The following is a 20,985-nucleotide window of genomic DNA, read 5'->3' as shown; positions in this document are numbered from 1 at the left end:
AAATTTTGGGTGGTGTATCAACTTTTAAGTACAATAATTTTTAAACACATTGTTATAGTTGCTAATTAATTGGACTTTTGTCACATGTCATAGTAGAGTCAATACTTGATTATCTAATGTACCTACCGAGTACAGTTATTGACTCTAGGCACCTGCTATAGGTATATACGGATAAACCCGCTCTATCTAAGTACCTAATACAGAAAGTAAAAAGCCCAAGGTAATCTTCAATTAGGTACATATATAATAACGGTAAAAATGAAAATAAGAAGTGGAAAGGTACGTGGAGGCCTAGGGAAATTAAAACAACAAGATAATATGACATATAACCCATTTATTACCTATATATACCTATCTAATTTCAATACATATGATCCGATTAAGCTTTATCGCTGATATTACCTGCTTACGATATAGAAAGGTGTCAGCATTCATAATAAAAATTAGTAAAAAGTTGTGATTTCTATCAAAACAGCTGAAGTCACACTTTCTTTGTGTATTGTGTAAGGGCACAAAGCTCACATTTGCGTAGTTTTGACTAGCGAGCCATTCAGTGGCACACAGGTAGAATGTGAAAAAACTTCCATCGCAACATCGACCGCCATTTTCGAATGGCACACCTGCATTCCCCGACCTTTAAAGGCACCGCCCTGTCGTATTAATAATTCCATATCTTTATTTATTGACCTGCAAATTATCTTGTTTAATACAAAACGTTGCATTACAACAATGTTGCTTTAGGATTAATTCATAATAACAAGTTTGTTCGAACTATTATTAAGCCTGACAATCATGGCATACTATAAAGGTAGGTTTATATTTGAACAACTTAAAATGAACAAATGTTAAGAACGGGTATAGTCGTAGCTTGATTCCCAGATACTTACTGTAGTAAGCTTGCTTGATATTCGTTTTGAATACCTTGTACATACTACAACTCTTATCTGTATTAATAATAAGTGGAAAAATAATAGAGACTTGATTTAAAAATACCTTGGCAACGTTTAATTATATTACTCGCATGCTAAAACCTATCTATATCGATAGCGAGTACTGAGGGCACCAAACTCACAGTAGCTACGTGTCTAAACTAGGTATAGGTAGGCGTGTATCTTTCGGGCGATCAGTTCCGGGCGTGGAATCACAATGCTTGTCCTTGGCGCTGCCACGGCCTGTCGAATACACAATGTCAGACCACCTATCGATCAAGAGGCTGATATTCCCATCGTAAAACAAAGACAGACTAGTAACCATAATATTTGAACTCTGCTTGTACCTATTACCTACTCAAAGATCTGCCGCAATTACACTGGCCTTTGAACGCTTTTTGCCAGCACTCGTAATAGCTATAGTAATTCACGGCTAGTTACGTGATCGGGGCTCGAGGAAAGCGCTTTAGACGTCTGAATGTTAATCCGGGATGGTTCTGCTACGGAAGTTTCTACAAAATTTTCGCAGATTTCACTTCAATTAGACTACCCTAATTATGAAGGAGCGTGACGGTTCAATCTTATTTATCACACGACTTCAGACAAACTATCAATCAGGCTTGAAGAAAGTTTTAGAAGGGTCTTAAAGCTGCAAAACTTTGTTGTTTAAGAAAATCATGTATGACCGCCTATAAGGTTTAACTTCAGCTTAACAATGTTTAACAATGAAGAAATGATATTTATTCCACAAGTAAGTTTCATAATTTCACTTTCACAAACGATTGTTAGTGTTTATGCACAATTACACATTGCTATTGCGGATTTACAGTGTATTTTCACTACAAAAGGGAAAACACTGTGAGAAATTAACTTAATAGTGAACGTATATGATTATTAGCCTAGTATTAGTCACCTAATGAAACATTTTAAGTAAAATGTGTTTCAATGCGAAAGTGAACGTATTCAATTTTCTTTTTACGATTGTATCATTTTTTTTAATTATATTTTTTTTTACTTTTGATGGTCAGTTTCTCAAGAGGCTAAGTATTAAATCTACATTTACAACGAGTATCAAATTTGAACATTCCAACGCAAGTTTAAGTAAAAATGTTTCGGATCGATCAAACCACCTCGCATGTAATACGTGACTCAGTGCTTTAAGGGCCTACTTTGGCGAACAACTAAACGTCGAACTCGAACTGAAATGGAATACACAGCCTTCAATTGTCACGGACAAAATGGTTTCCCATGGGAAAAAAGGCCGTTGTAGCCAATCTTCATGCGCAATGTACTTATTTAGAACTGAAAATGTTGTTCAAAATGCAAGTAAAGAAAATATCCAACCGTTAGACTTTGTTTATTTAAGTATAAAATTAAAAAAATAAATCTCTTACCTAACTTATACATATTGTGTCGTCTTAAGCGCGCGCACGCAGATCTACCGTTTTTAGCTGTTTTTGAAAATTATTTCATTTCAGTCCAACTTCTGTACTTACCTCTGACATAGCCTCATGCCGCATGCTAAGAAATATAACAATCTGGCATATATTGTATAAGTTATATTTACGTGTTGATATTATTACAACTTGGTTAGTGCAACTACATTCATTATATTTTATATTCTAATTAACATCCTACCCGTATTACCTACTTGCTTAAATAAAATTCTAGGTACCCAGGTAACCCAGGTCTAGGTACCCAAATCTAGGTAGGTATATGTTAAACTTCTTGGTAAGTTTTAGTGCTCTTCTCCACTCTGTCTACACGATATTTTTTCTTTATAATTTACGATTAATAATAAACAAGACCTGCCTTAAGAAGGAAATACCAGTCTCACGGCCAAAATTAAACATGTTTATAAAATTAATCATTTATAATAATAGGAATGATGACAGATTAATAGCACATAATGGGTTATGAAAATCATGTGTAGCACTTATGTTAATTAAAAAAAAAAAAATTGGTATAATTTTAAAGATATTTTTGACGTATCAAGATAATATCTAAATCGTATTGGTTGTTATTGCTCTATTTTTATCTATTTAAAGTGGCGCGAAACCACGCTAATTTTTGACAACATTACAATCCCTATAAGGGCTAACGCTAATTTGATTCACCTTTGAAATGGTATTCGTATTACATTTTTGTTTCCGAACTACGTCTCAGTAGGCAAGTCGCCTGTACTGAATTTGAATATTTTGTCGTCAGAAAACAAGCTTATCGCTATAATCCCCGGTCAGTGGCACCACGACACCATATATGATGGCAGGTAGGTATTAAATATGTACGCGATTTTATCTGCAATCGAGTCAATGATAAGCGTAAATAGTATCGGCCGTAGGAAATGTGCCGGAAGAAAAAGCACTTATACCTAACTGGCTTTCTGCTCGGACTAATATAATAATATAGGGTCATTGCGCTAGTTTTCGTCCAGCTCTAGTTTTCGTCCACTTGACTAAATTTGAACATAAACCTACATTGCTGCACAAATTTGGATTTATTGCAATCCTTAATCAATCAATAGTCATTTATTTCAAGTAACAAAGATTCATAATATGTACATGGTTTGTAACAGAATAAGCTCATCATCTTATTCTCTACGTTGTTAGTATTCCTATATCCAAATTTACAATGTTGCGAGTGTAATGTCTAAACAATATATCTACATAAAAAAGATATTTCGCAAGTAGCAAATTAAAAATGAAATATATTATTTGCTAATCCGTCAAGTGGACGAAAACTAGCGCAATGACCCTATAGTCAAGGCTTCAGTGCACATAATCTCGCATACAGAATTTGCAAAATCATGTACCTAAGTATGTGATTTCTTTGACATAAATAATTTTAATGAAAATGCTGGAGTGTTGCCTGTAAACTTCTTCATACAGAATATCCACACGGGTATCAGTTTTTAATCGTACATTCGTGTAATATTGTCGTATGAAAATAGTACACATGTAGGTAAGTATGTAAATATTTAAGCTTTTATAGAGGTGTAAATATTGTACTTAATTTTTGAGCTAGTTATTGATGTTACTATATTTAAACTTATAATTTTTTTCCTACTGCTTTTAATCTTTGGTTATCACATTTTGTCCCGGTTTACAGTAATTATCTTTTCGACACCAAAATTACTTCAGTCCCTATTTCAGCCTAAATCAATTAATGTTCAGATCAAAGACGATCACCATTTTGAAGTGCACTGGTAGTGTAAATATTTTCGCGGTTGACTGTACATAGTACTTATTTAACTGAGGAACTATTTGGAAGACAATTCTTTTTGACTAGGTACAAACGCTGTAAAGGGTTCGAAACGTCGGGAATGTCGGGTTATTATTTTAATTCGTTATACGTTAATCCGTTTGAATTGTTTTATTTCTATCTAAGAGTAAAACAAATAGATAAATGCCTATTGATAAAGAAGCTCTGTCCGTCGCTGGACAATCGCAGTTCGCGTTAAGGCGCAGTTAGAATTGCAAATGAATCGGCCGTTTACTCCGTGTCGTAAACCCCGGGATATGATCCAGTGAGTTTTCGCGCCATTAACCTTTTTGGACCTCCTCCCACTCCCGAGGGTTGTTGTTGTACCTACGTAAACAGTACTATGGATAGAGTACGTATCGAGAGATCTTCGATTTACATACCTACACCTTAGCACGTATCTGCGTAACTTTGTGTTGTTTATAAAGATTATGATATCTGAAATATTTTTATTTTAACGCCTTGTAAACTCCATGAATGATAATTGTTTTTTCAAACGTCACTTCATTTAAAATGTTATTGAACAGTAAAACAATGCTGCATGCTAATTATCATTAGATCATTACATATACTAGCTACTATGACATACTTCTACGTGAACGAGGTTACTTTTCTCTGCAGTCCCCTGAAGACTGCGAAAAATAAATAAATTACCGTAAAATCAGGTAACTATAGTCCTATAATGCAACTGGTCCAATTTTTAACGTTGATTATCAACGAGCCTTTTTGATTTGTACTCGTTACATTTATTTTGTTGCTTAGATATACCAATGCTTTTTCTATATTAGATACCACTTACTATAATTTGAAAAATATTTATACATATTTTGCTGAAACTTCAACTTGGACCATAGTTGTAAGTTGTGGACTAAAGTTACCTGATTTTATGGTACCTGTAAATTCACATGAATCTCAGGTTACTTTTACTTCAAACAAAGGTTATTGTATTAGCTATGTACGATCAACTTATAAGTGAATTTCTATTTCACCATAAGTGACACTTACTATCTTATTGTTCGAAGATTTGTAATATCAACTCCGAATAAATATTGTTATCGGGTATGCCCGCCGCGTGCACTCAACCGTGGGATTCGGTCCCACTCGGTCTCTATCACGGAATACTTGTAACGCCGATAACGCGACTTGACAGCTTGTAATGTGCCTCCATCCAAACTCGCCCTGTCTCTAAGGCTATTGAAAAAACTGCCCGACCAAAACTTTTAGAACTCCCAAACCAAGTTTATTTCCCTCTCAAACATATTTTACAGCCAATGGCAGGGAGGGGTAACGTGTCTAATTAGACTGGTATTAGGAAACAGTCCGGTCAATCTATGCTAGGATTGAGTCGTAAATGTCAAGCTCGAGTGCCCTCCGCCATCGCTTTCGCGCTCTATTTACGTATAGTTGACGAAATAAAAAGTTGTACTAAACGCTCGCACCACATTTTCCGGATACATTTACATTACAAAGTATCTGACAAACAGGTACTTAGTTACATACAGACAGGACTACTTGGCCAATAGATAACAACTCGATTGAAGCCGATGGTCCTGGGTTCGAATCCCGGTAAGGGCATTTATTTGTGTGAGGAGCACAGATATTTGTTCCTGAGTCATGGGTGTTTTCTATGTATTTAAGTATTTATATATTATATATATCGTTGTCTGAGTACCCATAACACAAGCTTCCTTGGGCTTACCGTGGGACTTAGTCAATCTGTGTAAGAATGTCCTATAATAATGTTTATGTTTGTTTGTTTGTTTAAACTGTCGAGAGGTGAAACATGGGTTTTTTATTAAATGTGCATGCGGTTATGCTACCGTTGGCATTGTGTATTAACGATCGAAGGACCTTCTCGTCTTCTGTTATTTCGGTTCAATTCTAAGGGGAATTATATTTGCGATACCTACGATACGAGTGCTTTGTGCAAAGAACAGGTATATTTTTCAGAACAAAAATAAACACGAAATAACTAACCTAGTTACGTAACTCTCGAGTCTCGATACTATTTCGGTGCGATGAATAACATATTGTTATTCAAAATCAATCATGGCGTAGCAAGAAAATGTTGTTACGTAACACAAAACAGAATTTATGATCCCCAACAGATCTCGGCCGCAAACGTTACAAGAAAAAAGCCTGTAAACATGTTTTTTCTCTGCTTTCATAATTCGGGGGTAGTGCGCCCCAAAAGAGAGGCAGGAAAAAACTGTGGCATTCGGTGCAAATCACCTATTTTATGTAAACTTCGTGACTTTGCGCCGTATCGAATGACTTAGAAAGGATTACTTATATACGTATCTCGACTGCTAGGAAATTAAACTGTAGAGTTTGTCAATGGGCGTCTTGTATGGGTTTGTTTTAAAAATAAACTGAGCTGTGTGTTCGACGGTGGCGTTTACGCCAGCTGATGATTTAAGCGACAACCGGGGGCTTGTTAGACGCGTAATTATTTTAAAGATGTTGTTACTCGTGTTACAAATATCTACTTGCCTTACATTGAAAGGTATGTTGAAGCTTCCTTTAACCCACTAGCTTTTTCGTAACCTGACCGTGTGCTAAACATGTATCTACTTAAAGTATCTACCTAGATGTAGATATAATAGGTAGCTAAGCTATATCATTTCGCCCTCTAATTGTTATATTTTTTACAAGAATATTTACCGCCAGTGGCATTTGAATTATAATAAATTATCATCATATACCTTTTTATCTGTGTATAAAAAGTGCCGCATGTATCAAGCCCAGTTCGAAGCAATTAATATATTAATTATGCGTTCCACTCGGGCTCATTTGATTGGACACACACCTGACCCCGCCCGTAATTATACCATTGTATTGCATTATCCTAAGTATTATACTATACTTATATTAAGCTTTAATGTATGTGCTCATGTACTTACATAACTTACCTATGTATAATTTGTTTGCAGGTTGCCGTGCCCTTTTACGCAGACCTCTTTAGCCAGTTTACGACAAGGTGAATATTCCGTTATTTTCTTGGTTATTTTTATATCAATAATTTATTTAGGTAATATTTTATGTAAGGTAGATACACCTACCTACGCTATTAGTATGTTCCTATACCGATAAACTAAATTTTTACATTTAATAGCAGAAACAGTCCAGGTGAAAAAACTTAATTAAAATACTGCCGGAATTATATTTAAAGAGTTGCAACTATATTCTGGTCATAAATAGACAGAAATGATCATCGACCAGTCATTGAAATACCTATAAAATTATTATATTAAAGGCGTATATTACAATTTCTGAATAAATAATTAATCTTTTTCTGTAAGTATTCGAACCATATCAGCGGTGCAAAAAGCAAACTGTTTTAATTTGTTTTTTTTTATAAAACTGCTACGCGATTTCAAGTCCCTTTCCACGAAGCTATAAATTGCATCAAAACGGTAATATTCAGATTTAAGCACCCGCGGACATTATTTACAACCGAAGTCCAGTTAAGAGAAAGCCAGTACCTCTTCATACGCAACTTCCCCGACGGGTTTCTGAATAAGGACATACACATACCTATATTCATTACAATGACATACAGGCACACGAAGCGAGGCATTATGAGTCCAAGGTAATATGTCAGTCTTAATCTACTTTCTCTTTGTAAGATGAAATTCATAGGCGAGATATTTACCTCGAATCCTTGATGTTTTGTCAATAAATCGGCAGTCTCAGTATTTTCTTCTGATTGATTTTTACGGCCTTTTTACAACTTTAGGGCCGAATATATACGGAATATATTAAAAGAAAGGGTTAATTATGATGCCGGAAATCAACAATTCAATAAAAAAAAAATGTTTTAGCAGGTTATTTGTGGAGCAAATAATTTCTATTGTAAGTAATATTTATTTCTGCGTATATACCTGACATGTGATACGAGTAGGCATGCCTGCATAAGAAACTTGCCTACTAGTTTGCCGGTTATAAATTATTTTCCAGCACAATGGCCTTTCTGACTCAGTCTTGAGCAATTCGTATTGGTATAATATTAACTTTTCCAATATATGAGTAGGTATACGATGTACGGCTCCAATCCTGTTTGCGCAACAGCACACATGTTTGAGATAAGAAAGCGTACTTTTATTTAGGTGCGCCGGTCGTATGGCCGACCATTGGCCTGGAGTTTCCTAAAGTAAATATTTATAGACGCGCCGGGCTCAGCGCACACTTGTTCTCCTATGTTTGTTTCTGTCATTCAACACGCCTGAATCTCGTCTGCTTCGTTGGAGATAATTTTGCTTTCATTTTGAACCGTTGCTATTTGTTATATGAACTCTGCTTCAGTACACGACTTTGCGTTTCGTGAGAGAGAACTCATCCAAATACCGATAGGTACCTACGTGATTATTTAGATTGGACTGTTAGCTGATAAAACTGAAGCTGTGTTAATTAAAATTTCAGAATGGTATTGAACCTAATACCTAGTTGCAAATTTAAATTACGTTATGTCAGTTATTTTAGTATCTACTCCTGTTATTTGCTTAATTTACATATTTATCCCGAAGTCGCTTTTTGTAATAATGGATGTTATTCGGATTATTCGGACAGGTAGGTATCTTTGTTCAGGTGTCGGATTCAAGAGATCCAATAAATGTCCATGCAAGTTATGACTATAGGAGTGGAACTGCAAGACTTCAAACATCACACAACTACGGTTAACCTCGTTTACATGTACCCATTGTTGGATTATTGCATTACATACTTATTTATACAATTTTCAAACGAAATAGCGCCCAAATGAATTATTTGAGTAAAGCTAAGAATTAATTCCGTTGACACGTACACAATTGTAGCAAATTTATAGTTTACATACCTTTTGTCGTGCGATAATTATGACGGCGCACTCAATAGTATAAGTGTGGGAAATTAGCTTTTTAACCTATGTTACACTTTGTATTATATTTTGACAATTCGGTTTCTATTATAATTTTGATTTGTGGCCTTGTTAAAAGCATTACTTAGCGTGTAATGCTATGTATGTTCTTCTTTTGTCCGTGTGATACATTTAACTGCCGTGTCTTGTGTAAACAGACAACACGTCTATAGAGTGCAGCTAGAGGTGTGAAATATTGTACTTATTGCATTATTGGTTGTACGACGCATTGTTTCCTTTGACTGGGTGCGAAGTCTGAAGGGTGTTACACGAGGGGTATGGCCATAACCTAAGCTTTTACGTAGTAGGTACGAGAATAAAATTATTTTCTCCTAGATTCAGATGTAATGTAATTATGGAAACATGTTTTAGTGGTATATTGCTGTCTAAAGAGTAGTTTACCTAAACTAAGTACTCACAAGTAAGTAAGTAAGCAAGTGTAAGTAGTAGTGTGAGTAAGTACTCACATGCGTAGGTATTGAATTGATTAAAAACCACAAACTAAATGTAAGTCAGTTGAACTTGGCCATGTCATTGACATTAAGCAATAAAGCATAACATAATTCAATCTAATAGGCTAGTATTATTTGTGGTAAAATTAACAGACGATAAAATTAAGTTTATATTCACAATAAAATGTGAGTGAGTTGCCGTCATAAAGTCTCGCGTTTTTTATTGGTGGCAACACTGGTCGAGTGACGCTTGCAGTTTGGTTAAACGGCAGTTTATGGCTATTTTGCCTCAGTTAATCGCTTTACTACGCGTTCGCGCCTCCGCTTTTTCAGGGCCTCAACCCTTCGCCCCACGATTTATTCCTGCGTGGGTGTCTGTCACTTTGAAAATTATGTCGTTTCCGTTTAATAGCTCTTCATTTGGAGTTTTTGATACTTGATGATATTATTGGGTTCATTCTAGTAGGTAGAGTTCCTTTAATTATCTTATTTGGTCTCATAAATTGGCCTATTTTTTAAAGTAATAAATTAAAATGTTTTAGACTTACACTAGTATCAAATTCAATTCAATTAAATTTATTTATTTAAGACAACACTGGCCCAAATTAAAGATCTCTATGTTTGTACTTCATGAGATTCCATGTCAGTAGGTAGGCAGGTAGAGTCAGTAAATTACATATACCATATCTCTCCCTGTCTCCGCCGATTTCATTATGCCGCTTCGGTTTCAGTTCGTTATTAGTTGTAGGACCGTCGTTGGAAACTTCGAACAAAATTTGGGGACGACAATGTAGTTTCATGAAAGTATGAGAATGAGGGCACGCTGGGCGGGCGTTTGCTACGCGCGGGGTAGGTTCCGCCGCCCGCCGGCAGATGGCGCGCGCCAGCGAGTAGCGCGCTGTGGCTGTGTGCGGCGCGCCGTTGACTCGCCACACTGCTGCAGCCGCCGCCACTCCGCGCCGGATCGCGGCACAGATCGCGCGCTGCCCGTGTTGTCGCCTGCCGCTATCTCGATACACACGCTCGCGATAACGTAACGCGATACTCTAAATAAGTAACAAGAAAATAATACACCGCTTCCTACTATTAAAACTGGACTATAAGTGAACTGCAGTACGATAAAATAAAATAATTAATACTTATAGAAACGTTACCATAAATGATAATTCGGTTACGAGCTTATCATTTATCATATCAATGACTGTTTGGTGCATTTGAAAACTTTGAAATAAAAATATCCGTCGAAGTTCGACGGTTTCATCGGCCTGGACTGTTTCTGCGGTTTTCCTCTTCCGGAGAGCTAGCTAAATCGGGAATCGCGTTTTAATTTTCATGTGCCGCCTCGTGTACGCGTGTGTGCGCGGTGCAATGTGCCCGCGTCGCGCGTGAACTGGCCGTGTCGTGTGCTGTCCCCGTGGCTTGCCCGGCCGCCACCCTGTACCCTGACAACCATGTCGGGGGCCTCGGCGTGCCCTGCGACGCGGCCGCCGTGTCACCAGCGCCCGCGTCCGGGCACTCCGCCGGGCCGGCGTGGTGGACCATGATGAACGGCGTCGGCGGGACGCTGTACGAGGAGTCGCACGCGTCGCCGCCCGGGGGTTCGCCGCCGTCCGCGCCGGCTGCGGCGCCGCCGTCCGCCTCCAGCGCCTCCCCGGCCTCGGTGGGCTCCAATCCGCCGCAGCCGCTCCAGGTCCCCGCTAAGCGCTACGACCTCGAGCCCGGCGTCATCCGGCACGCGCAGCCCTCCTGGGGCTACCCGCCTGACGCACCCACCTCTTTCAACCATGAATATGGCGCCGGAGCCCCTACCTACTACAACCTCCCAGTGGAAAGGGAGCGTAAATCCGGCTTGCCTTTTTGGCCGGGAAGCGGGGGAGAATACAAGCCCTACGCCGATGGTGGCTGCCATCAAGGCTTCTCGCAGCCCTGTTGGAACTACGCATACGGAGCGCCGCGTGGAGATCAGCCCCTGCCCTACGTGGGAGATGAGCGACGAACGGCGGTGTCGGAAGCTTCTGGGTTCACCCACGATGCGTACGGACTTCGGAACTACGCGTCAGAATCCGTATCCAGTGGACCTTACCCACCTCCTGGATCCCTACCAGGTCAGTATCCTTTTCATCGTCATTATCAAAGACTGATGTCTATACTGCCCCAAAAATCACGTGTCCGAATATTGTCGTAACAGCTGTTTGTAATCTTAACTGAACTTATCGGCAACTCGAAAGTCGAGACTCAAAACATTATCGTTGAACACAGAAATTTATAAACAGATACAAAATTACGCAAACAATGATTGCTGGGACATTATGGTCGTTAGTTTTTGAATTAGAAAAAAATACTAAATACCTACTTACAAAGAAAGTAAAAACAATCAATTAAACAAAAATATTTTTGTATGAAAATTGTTACTATTAGTCTGCTTGACGTAAGTGTAAGATAGTAACTTACTGCCACTTGCCGCTAGATGGCGATGTACAGCGCACACAGCAACGACTCCCTGCTATGTGTGCGTGAGCTCGCACACAACGCCGCCTCCGCCCGCCTGCCGGTGTGAGAAATTTCACGGTTGCAATTTCTGCAAGCTGCTCACGACATCAAATATTGTCATTTATTATCAGCTCCACAGAACTCATTTTTGAATAGCAAGTTCTTGTAATTAACATCCAATGTCGTTCGTAATTTCTGTAAGCTATCCGTGGCAAGGCAACGTATTTTCTTCGAAAGGGTAATTTACTAATTTAAAATTAGCAATAATTGCAAAAGAACACAGTTCCTAACATCGCTGTTCTATTGTTTTTATAAAAAAAAAAATTCAAGTTATTAAAGTTTCCGAGCTACGGGATAATGGTTTGACTTGTCGCTTCAATAGAAAGGCGTTGTTAAAATTCTTGTGAGGAGAGGAGAGTCGACGTGCACGGTGCTTCTAAAGATAGCGTCGACGCTCACGAGTCACGCGTCCCGTAGGTAGATATATGTAAGAGTAAGTATAGTCGGGTGAATCGATCGCTGGTCGTATAAAGATCCAATAAAGCAAAGGTAAGCTAAACAAACTGCCGAAGCCTCCGCAGCGCGCGGCCAATCAAAACATTTTCCCACACACCATAAACTTGATGAATGAACGAAACACGTGCTACAAATGTTTAAAAACGAACCATAAGCACCGTTTTATAGGCAACTTACAACAGTGGCGCTATACAACCGACAATAAATTAAAGTTTACGTAAAATAAAGCGCCAATAAAAATGTATAACTAATAAATAAACACGATACCTGAGCTTCGAGACAATAAACCGATCTTTGAAGAGCAATAAACGAAATATTGCTACAATAAACACATTACGCTGATGAGACGATAAAAACTAGGTGCGAGCGGGACGGATGCGCCGACGTGCATGCGTCTGATTCATTGCGTCTCCTACAGACCTATATCACTTTTACGATATCATAAAACCGCGACGACATTCATAGACATGCAATATTACTGGTTTCTTTCTGAAATCGCGGCAAGTAGTAGTAATTACGGGCCAAGCCATGTCATGTCAGTAGTATGAGAGCAATAAAAAGTCTCCATTCATAAACGGAGGTAGTACCTACACTACACTACACTCGATCGCTGCCTAACCATAAAGATGGGTTTATCGCACCGCTGTTACGGCAGAGGTGTAACTTGACATAATTTTGCGTAAAACGCGCATATAATGGCCCATTAAAAGGAAACAATTGTTGAAAAAGTTATACGAGTGTTCGCGTCACTTTATGATTGTATGTTTACGGCCACCTGAGGTTGACATTGACTTTGATTTGTGAATTTACGGCTTAGTAAACGGTTTGAGAAATGGCTCCGTTAGTAATCACACCGGTAGTAGCTAATACACGTGCTTATCACTCTCTTTTTACGACTGACTGTTTATTACATTACAAAAACTTTTACTTATAGTTACTTAATTTTTTAGTCTGCTCTAATTGTTAATTATTTACATTATTAATTTCATATTTAACCTAGTTTTACTTTCTTCTACTAGCTTAAACTAAGTAGTAGTAAAGTAATTATAACATGCAGGGTTCGAAAGGATAATTATCAATGATAGTTATCTTGATAATTATCGTGATTTTTATCGGTTTGATAATAACCTAAAATTTACGAAGATTATAAGACGAGATTTTAAAATTTACTAAAGAATTCAAAGAAAATAATTATAAATAGCACCATCCATACCTGGGATAATTATCCGATATTTATCTATTATAGGTTCGATGCTGTCTACGAATGTTGTATGGATACCTAATGGACTGTTTATTGCAATTACGATAATTTTCTTCAAAGTATCAAAATAAAACTTTAATTTCTATTACTTTTACTAGTAGGAAGAAAAGTTCATTAGGGTTATCTCTGCTGGCAAGTCGTGGACAGGTAATTTCAATGCGAAAAATTCCAATTATATACCTATTATAACTGTAAAATTATCGATTTCCATTCTTTAGTACAGAATAGCCTACTAAACTGAGAATTGTTCATTGTAAATTCAACTCTATGCCATTGTAATACAAATGAGTTGGTGTCACTGTGTTGGAGTGGACAGCGGTCGGGTAGGTAAAGTTTTATGAGCACGAGCCGCACTTTTACTGCCACTACCGCCGCTGATCGCTACCTCGGCCCCTCGTAATTGACAAGTCGTCTTGTCATTATGTTCTCCTTAAACAATCACCAGCTGACATGAAAGGTTCACTGGAAGTGATTCAATAATTATTTGTGATATACTTAGGTGCAGAAAATAATGAGTTCTAAACGATCGCTCGCGTTTTACGACGGCACAGGTTGGGAATTGTCTGTTAGCCTTTATTACACATCGTTTTACATTCCATTATGAATGTATTGTCATCATAGAAATAAAAAAGATATACTAACCTCACGCTCTCAACCACACTTCACTCTTTTATAATTGGTAACATTCTCTAAATTTATATCAAAAATATATTGCAACTACTTATAAGTAATGTAGAGTCAAATAAGTATGTTTTTTTCTACCACCCCTGGCTAGAAATAGTTATTTGTTTTACAAGGGGGAAAAGTTGTTGCTTAACCCATTTCGATACCCAAGCAAGCGCAAGAAACCGAAAATGAACCACGAGCGTAGCGAGTGGTACCGAAAAGTGGTAAGTATCTTGACCGTTTCGAGGGTTTCAAGGCACGAGGATAAAACAATATTTGCTACCGAGTGAAAGCGAGTCTTTCCCAGCTGGTGTGGTGAAACGGATTTTCTCCCATAACATATTAAAATCAATTTTTGTCTATCATTTTAAATATTTTTATAAAAATCGGTCAAGTGTGAGTCAAGAGTGTTCCTAATAAAAGTACCGAACATTCCTCTTAAGAAAAGATAAACTGTACTGAGGGACAAATTTTGCCGTTGGAAAACTGTTATCCTCGTATATCGACATATGCCGTGGTTAGTTTACCATAAATATATGGGAGCCTATGCCTATTGCTCTTGCGAGCGTCAAAATATGCTCCATAATCTGAGCATAAACGGCATTATTTTTAGATTGTGTTGACTTAAAAGTTTAATTTTTTCGGCTGCAGACCCCAGAGAAGAGCAGAGAGATTTGATATTAATTTCAGCTTGATACCTCATCGCGTTCCTGAGAAAAGGGTCTTGACAGACGGACAACAAAGTGATCCTATAAGGATTTCGTTTTTGCCGACTGAGGTTCGATACCCGAAAACCACCCATATAGTCATTTGTACACCCTAACGCCGTACCAATTATATAACACACACAGTAATCTCTTTAAAAATAGACGCCTACAAATTTTGGTTAGTTACAGCTTACAGTTTCATTTCATACCCGGCAATTTGATTCGGTAAAGCTATGTGCTTATGTATGGGGCAGACAAACAAATTATAGCCTGCATGAAATCAAAGATAGATATAACTCCGTAATAGATGGATAGTCTAAGGAAAAAACGTGCCTCGAAAATCACGAAAATTTGATTCTCGATCAGATGGCGCCACTAGTTTTGGCCTACACTCGTATAGAGGGCGTTGACTGTTTCGTTTGTTATTTATAATTTTAACGCATACCAGTGAAAGATCATGGGTCAAAATCATATAAAAATAATTAATGCAAATAAAAAAATCATTTATCCATATTTAAATACATTTTATCGTATTTTTATAAATCTTCATTTTTAGTTTTAAAGTGTGTCGACAGATGGCAGTGAATTTACTGGGGTTACAAAATTTACTATGACAGTACCGCTCTAGTATAAGTTACTCTATGATGAAATTAATGTAATATGATACCTTTGGGTATGGTGCTTTACGCTCACTAGCGTCCCCTCCCCTTTTAGCATGAAATATGTCCTGGTTGACGTTCTTTTTTTTAATTTTTGAAAAAAAAAAGTATTAGACTTATTAGTGTCAAGGTAAGAAATAATCCTTAATTTTTAAACAAAAAAGGTTAAATGCAACTTTTTCGTAAGACTCACCATAAAATAGTACGTGATAGAACTGACAAAAATCGTATGGGGAGAACCAGCTTGTTCAACGGTAAAGCAAGCAGCAAGTTCATCTAGCTATAACATGAATATGGTGCATATTATCAAAATTATATAACCTTTTTTTTTAAGAATTTAATAAGGATTATTTCTTTTGTTGACACTTTTTTCCAATATTGTATACTTTCCCCAAAAAATAAAAAACTGTCAATCGGGACATATTTCATGCTAAGAGGGGGGGTTGCGTCAGGGGGAGGGGATGGGACACTAGTGTGCCTAAAGCACCATACCCGAAGGTATCATACTACTTTCATTTCAAGCTGGCTATAATTTGTTTTTCAATAAACACAATTTGACCTAATCAAATTTAAAAATATTAAACTGAGTACCTAATTAATTTGTTTTGCCTGCCTGCCTGCCTTCACTGATTTGCTTAGTTAGGTTAATAAACCTACCTACCTAGAGTAATAACTCGTTACTCATTTGACTAAATTATTCAGTTAAAGTTAAACGGTAAGCAGGGCCACTTTGAATAGCACAGTGGTTGTAAAAATGTGCCACTAAGCGGTACGCCGCACTTGTAAAAGTTGCGGTAGGGCAGTTTTATGTGGGCAACACGGTGCCTCTGCCTACAACTAATGCGAAGACCTTTGAATTATTTAGCAGTTTATTACTTTATAAGTAGGGCTAGAAAGATAAAGAAGTTAAGTAGCACCAAAATACAATAGGTCATAATCATAGGTCAACATTTTTATCGTTGTCAGTGTTGTCACAAGAATTCACTGTCATTACCTACGCAAATTTTACGATTCAACTCACGTGTTTTTAGTCACTCGCGCGACATGTTTTGGTGAGCCTAGCTCCATTTTTAAGCACTGATAGAAACCTAATGTTAGTAACAATAACTTACGACAATTTATATTCACTTTTATTCTAAGTACGTATTAAATACAAAAACATGTTGTTATCGCTTGTAATGAAATTTACGAAAGTATGTACAAATAAATGAATGAGTTATCTCTTAGAGACTTAGATCAAACCGTCATGAAACTGCCTGTGCAGGTTTCCTTTCTAACTGTTTTTTAACAGTTTTTGCTGTAAAATATCCGTCAGACGTAGTAACTTCTCCCGTCAAATAAACATTCATTTATCAATATTTTATGTAAGTCGCTTATTTAAGAGTCGCGTTACGCCAAAAGCGAACGAGCACGACTAGCACGAGTGAGTTGAAGTAGCAGGCGAGCCAGTATTATGCCCTCCCGTTATGCACACTTATTACCAATCTCGAGGTCACTCTACACTGGTCCACAACCTGTGAGAACAATCGGTCTTTCGCATTCGTCCACTAGACAATGAGGCATCTATTTCGCAACGTTGCGGACGGTCGTTTGGCACAATAGGAAATAGTGCAGCTATTGCACGCGCGGCGTATTGAGAAGGTCGCGGGTTGCATACAGTATTACCGCGGTGATGTCATCAAAGGGACCGCTGGTATTAACTCTGCTATATCTAACTTCTAACGCCTCTTCGCCGGCAGCTATTGTTTCTATGAACGCCGTATGGAAATAGCTAGTTAACTGCGACCCGCTCTCTATCCGCTACGAGCCTCGAACTGGAATTGCCCTACTTTACAGTTGATTAAAATTTTCCTGGCGAACATGCTCGTACGCATTATAAGATTGCGATTTCACTCTTCAGTAATTTTGTTGCAGAGCTCAAAATACGATGAAATTAAAATGCTAGGGCTAAGAATATGTAGCGCGTTCTAGGAACCATTTGCTGGAGCTGGAACCCTATTGCGGATTATCGTGCCAAAAGATATTTACGTCCTCGGCACAGATATGTCGATATTTACATAAGTTAGTAGAGACTGTGCGATTTATTTTCAAGTGTTGAAACATGTTTTATTTGTGTGCAGGTTCCCTGTCGATGTCAGTGGGCGTCGGAGTCGGCTGCGGCTCCTCGAACCCCCTGGACTGGACCGGTCAAGTAACGGTTCGCAAAAAACGCAAACCCTACTCCAAGTTCCAGACTCTTGAGTTAGAGAAAGAGTTCCTCTTCAACGCTTACGTATCGAAACAGAAACGATGGGAGCTCGCGCGGAATCTCAACCTCACGGAGAGGCAGGTCAAGATATGGTTTCAGAACAGACGGATGAAGAACAAGAAGAACTCTCAGCGGCAGGCGGCGCAGGCGGCGCAGAACAACAACAACAACTCGAACGCGAACAACCACAACCACCACACGGGGCACCACCTCGCGCCACACCACTCGGCGCTGCACCACGCGCCGCCCGCCAAACACCATCAGTGACCCGCGCCCTTCTCTGGGACTTACCCCCTTCACCACGGTATAGCCAGTTAAATGAAGCAGGGCCAGTTCCATTGGACCAGTGTGGAAGTGACTTGTACTTAAGGTTCCGAGATCCGTTACGTCCATGTTCGTTACCCAGTGCGGAGTGGTGAAGGTGTAGGACGCTACCGGCGGCGCCGGCGCGCCAGGTCCCAGAGAATCTCCTCTCTAGTAACATAATGTGTTGTCGATTTGTGTATAGTATTAAATTACGAAGTTATGTTCGATAATTGTAACGAGACTAGGTACATGAGTAGATAACGATTCCTGATATTAATAATGTCTAGTGTAGCGCTAATATTGTATTTGAAATTATTTAAGTATCTACGAATTACGAATATTAAAGACGTCACCGATGAATTATAGTTTCTAGATAGTTTATTGAAAATAAATTATGTATAAATATTTTGTGAGACTGCTTCTTGTTGTATTCGTATTGCTCTGTTCGGGTGTTCTTTTTAGTTTGTTACCAAATTGTTGAATCCTCGGCTGACGCAGGACAGGAGACAGCTCCCCTACAGACGGCAGCTCAGGCAGCTAGCTATTGCACTACCAGTACCGACTAACTGTCACGATCCTCTATTTATTTTATACTTAGGCAAGGATAGAGACCACAACATGATCAAATATTTATTAATGTTTAATTTCTTATCTCATAAATCGTAAAATTTGTTATTTAAATTATGGATTTCTGACAAAGCTTTAACTCGGTTCCAGTAGAATTATACATTAAGTTACTGTTATGACTTTTTTAAATATTGAAGTTGATGTTATAATCAATTAAAATTAGGTGATATGGGCAAGTGCATTAATATTGTCCTCTATTGATTAATTGTACTGTTCGCTTTAGCCTGTCTTATTACTTTTTATTTTTGTTTTAGTTAAATATTTTATTATTTATTTTATACACTATTGTGGCTTACCAACCGTATATTTAATAATGTTTTCAATCTTCTCTTGCTCTCATGTTAAGATGTATGTTATGAATAAATAACGAAATAATTTCCAAATATTGTAAGTAACATAAATATCTACAAAGAGAATCATCCCAGTTTTAGGATAGTATCGTACTTCTTAGATACCGCCATTTTTCCTACTTTACAAAACAAGTATAATTATTATATATGTAATAAATGTTTTATTGTAAACTTAGTACTCTGATCTAATGAATCTGTATTGTCGTAATTTTGTAGGGAATAAAATAAATTAGGTGTTTTTGTACAAAAAGGCGACCTCGTCTAGGTGACCGAATTTCTATTATTATTGCAAGGCATCGTCGATACCTGTACCTGCATATAATATACCTACACATACACATAGAACGAAACAACGACTAAGTAATAGCTCATGTCCTGTATAAATTATTAAGAGAAAACTTAATGTTTTATAAGTAGGTGCTTGAGTTTTGTCTGAAAAACTTTGACACCGATAATTCAATACGTTTTTGCAGTAGTTACCCACCTAACCTATTTAATAACGTATTTTTGTCAGTTTTCATCTAAAAACAGCATGGAATAAACGATTGTAAAGTTCCAGTTATCTACGCGTTCAATTTTAGGAGCAATATTTAATATGATTCGCCAAAAGATTAACACTATTTCTAAATTTCATGTTATAAAGTTATTCAGACAAAATATTATTTTTCTCACAATTTGCTTCTCTAAAACATACGACGAACATTCAGTGAATTAAGTAGTTACTATCTACTACTTATATTAGAAACATAAAATATAATATACCTACCTTGTAATAAATAAAGGTCTCGTAATATTACTGTACAGTTAAATTAATGTAGTTAATCGCGCCAGAAAATGTGAGGTTTTGTTAAGTATAATGTAATAATTAAAAATAAAATGAATGTGCTCTCGACAGTTTTATGACGAATTTAGGAAAGAATGTATGAAAGGGGAAAAAATTAAATATTTCGTCGTGTCCTGGATTCTTTTTGATTTGCTTGATACCCTGATTGCTAAGTTTTTTTTGTTATTGCTTTGATCAAAGGTTGCTGTATCAATGTTTTAAAAGGTAAGCATAGCATAATAGATGTCTACATAATTTAAGTGCTTTGGAATTATTTTCGTCACAGTAAATTACAAAACTAAAAAAGTTTAAAATTAATTATTCATAAAAATTATAGGTAATTGTGGACATGTGGTTAGGTTAGAGGTAGAATTAGCAACAGTTTCTGTTCTTCGACAAATATTTGGCTCTAAATATTCACGGAAAATTTATCGCATTTTCGATAAATTGCCGGAAAAACTGCTGTCGGCTACGACGTAGCGCTACGTACGTAGCTTGGGTGTAAATGAAAATCAATTATCAAATACAGATTCAACTTATTTCATTTAAGCAATTTGGCTTGTATTATTATTAAAAATGTCTGCTTGATAATGGTTCCAAAAGCATAACTAACAAGAGGCATTATCCTTGATAGCAGGCAGAAGTAATGTCGATGTGGTTCGAGTCCGGCTTGTTAACTTTTTTTCATTGTACCTCAGTAGGTATCGGACAGATAAGTTCTTACTCAAATTCTATTGTTTTCTGAGTTGGATACGGTAATTATACCTAGACCTACCATAAAGAAATAAGTAAGCTT

The 20,985-nt window shown here is 37.4% G+C and overlaps 1 protein-coding gene across 2 annotated transcripts in view; it reads left to right on the top strand.

Moving 5' to 3' along the window:
- Nucleotides 1-20,323, top strand: part of LOC134750398 (homeobox protein abdominal-B) — a 130,760-nt gene extending 110,437 nt beyond the window's left edge. For both annotated transcript variants that reach the window (XM_063685579.1, XM_063685571.1), the window contains 3 exons: nucleotides 7,124-7,170; nucleotides 11,036-11,641; nucleotides 17,956-20,323. In XM_063685579.1, coding sequence (XP_063541649.1) covers nucleotides 7,124-7,170; nucleotides 11,036-11,641; nucleotides 17,956-18,350 — 1,048 coding nt within the window. In that variant the 3' untranslated portion in view covers nucleotides 18,351-20,323. The remainder of the gene's footprint in view (nucleotides 1-7,123; nucleotides 7,171-11,035; nucleotides 11,642-17,955) is intronic.
- Nucleotides 20,324-20,985: the final 662 nt, after the last annotated feature.

Source organism: Cydia strobilella, chromosome 2 (assembly GCF_947568885.1).
Source record: "Cydia strobilella chromosome 2, ilCydStro3.1, whole genome shotgun sequence".
Lineage (NCBI taxonomy): Eukaryota > Metazoa > Arthropoda > Insecta > Lepidoptera > Tortricidae > Cydia > Cydia strobilella.
This window is presented reverse-complemented; position numbering and strand designations above follow the sequence as displayed.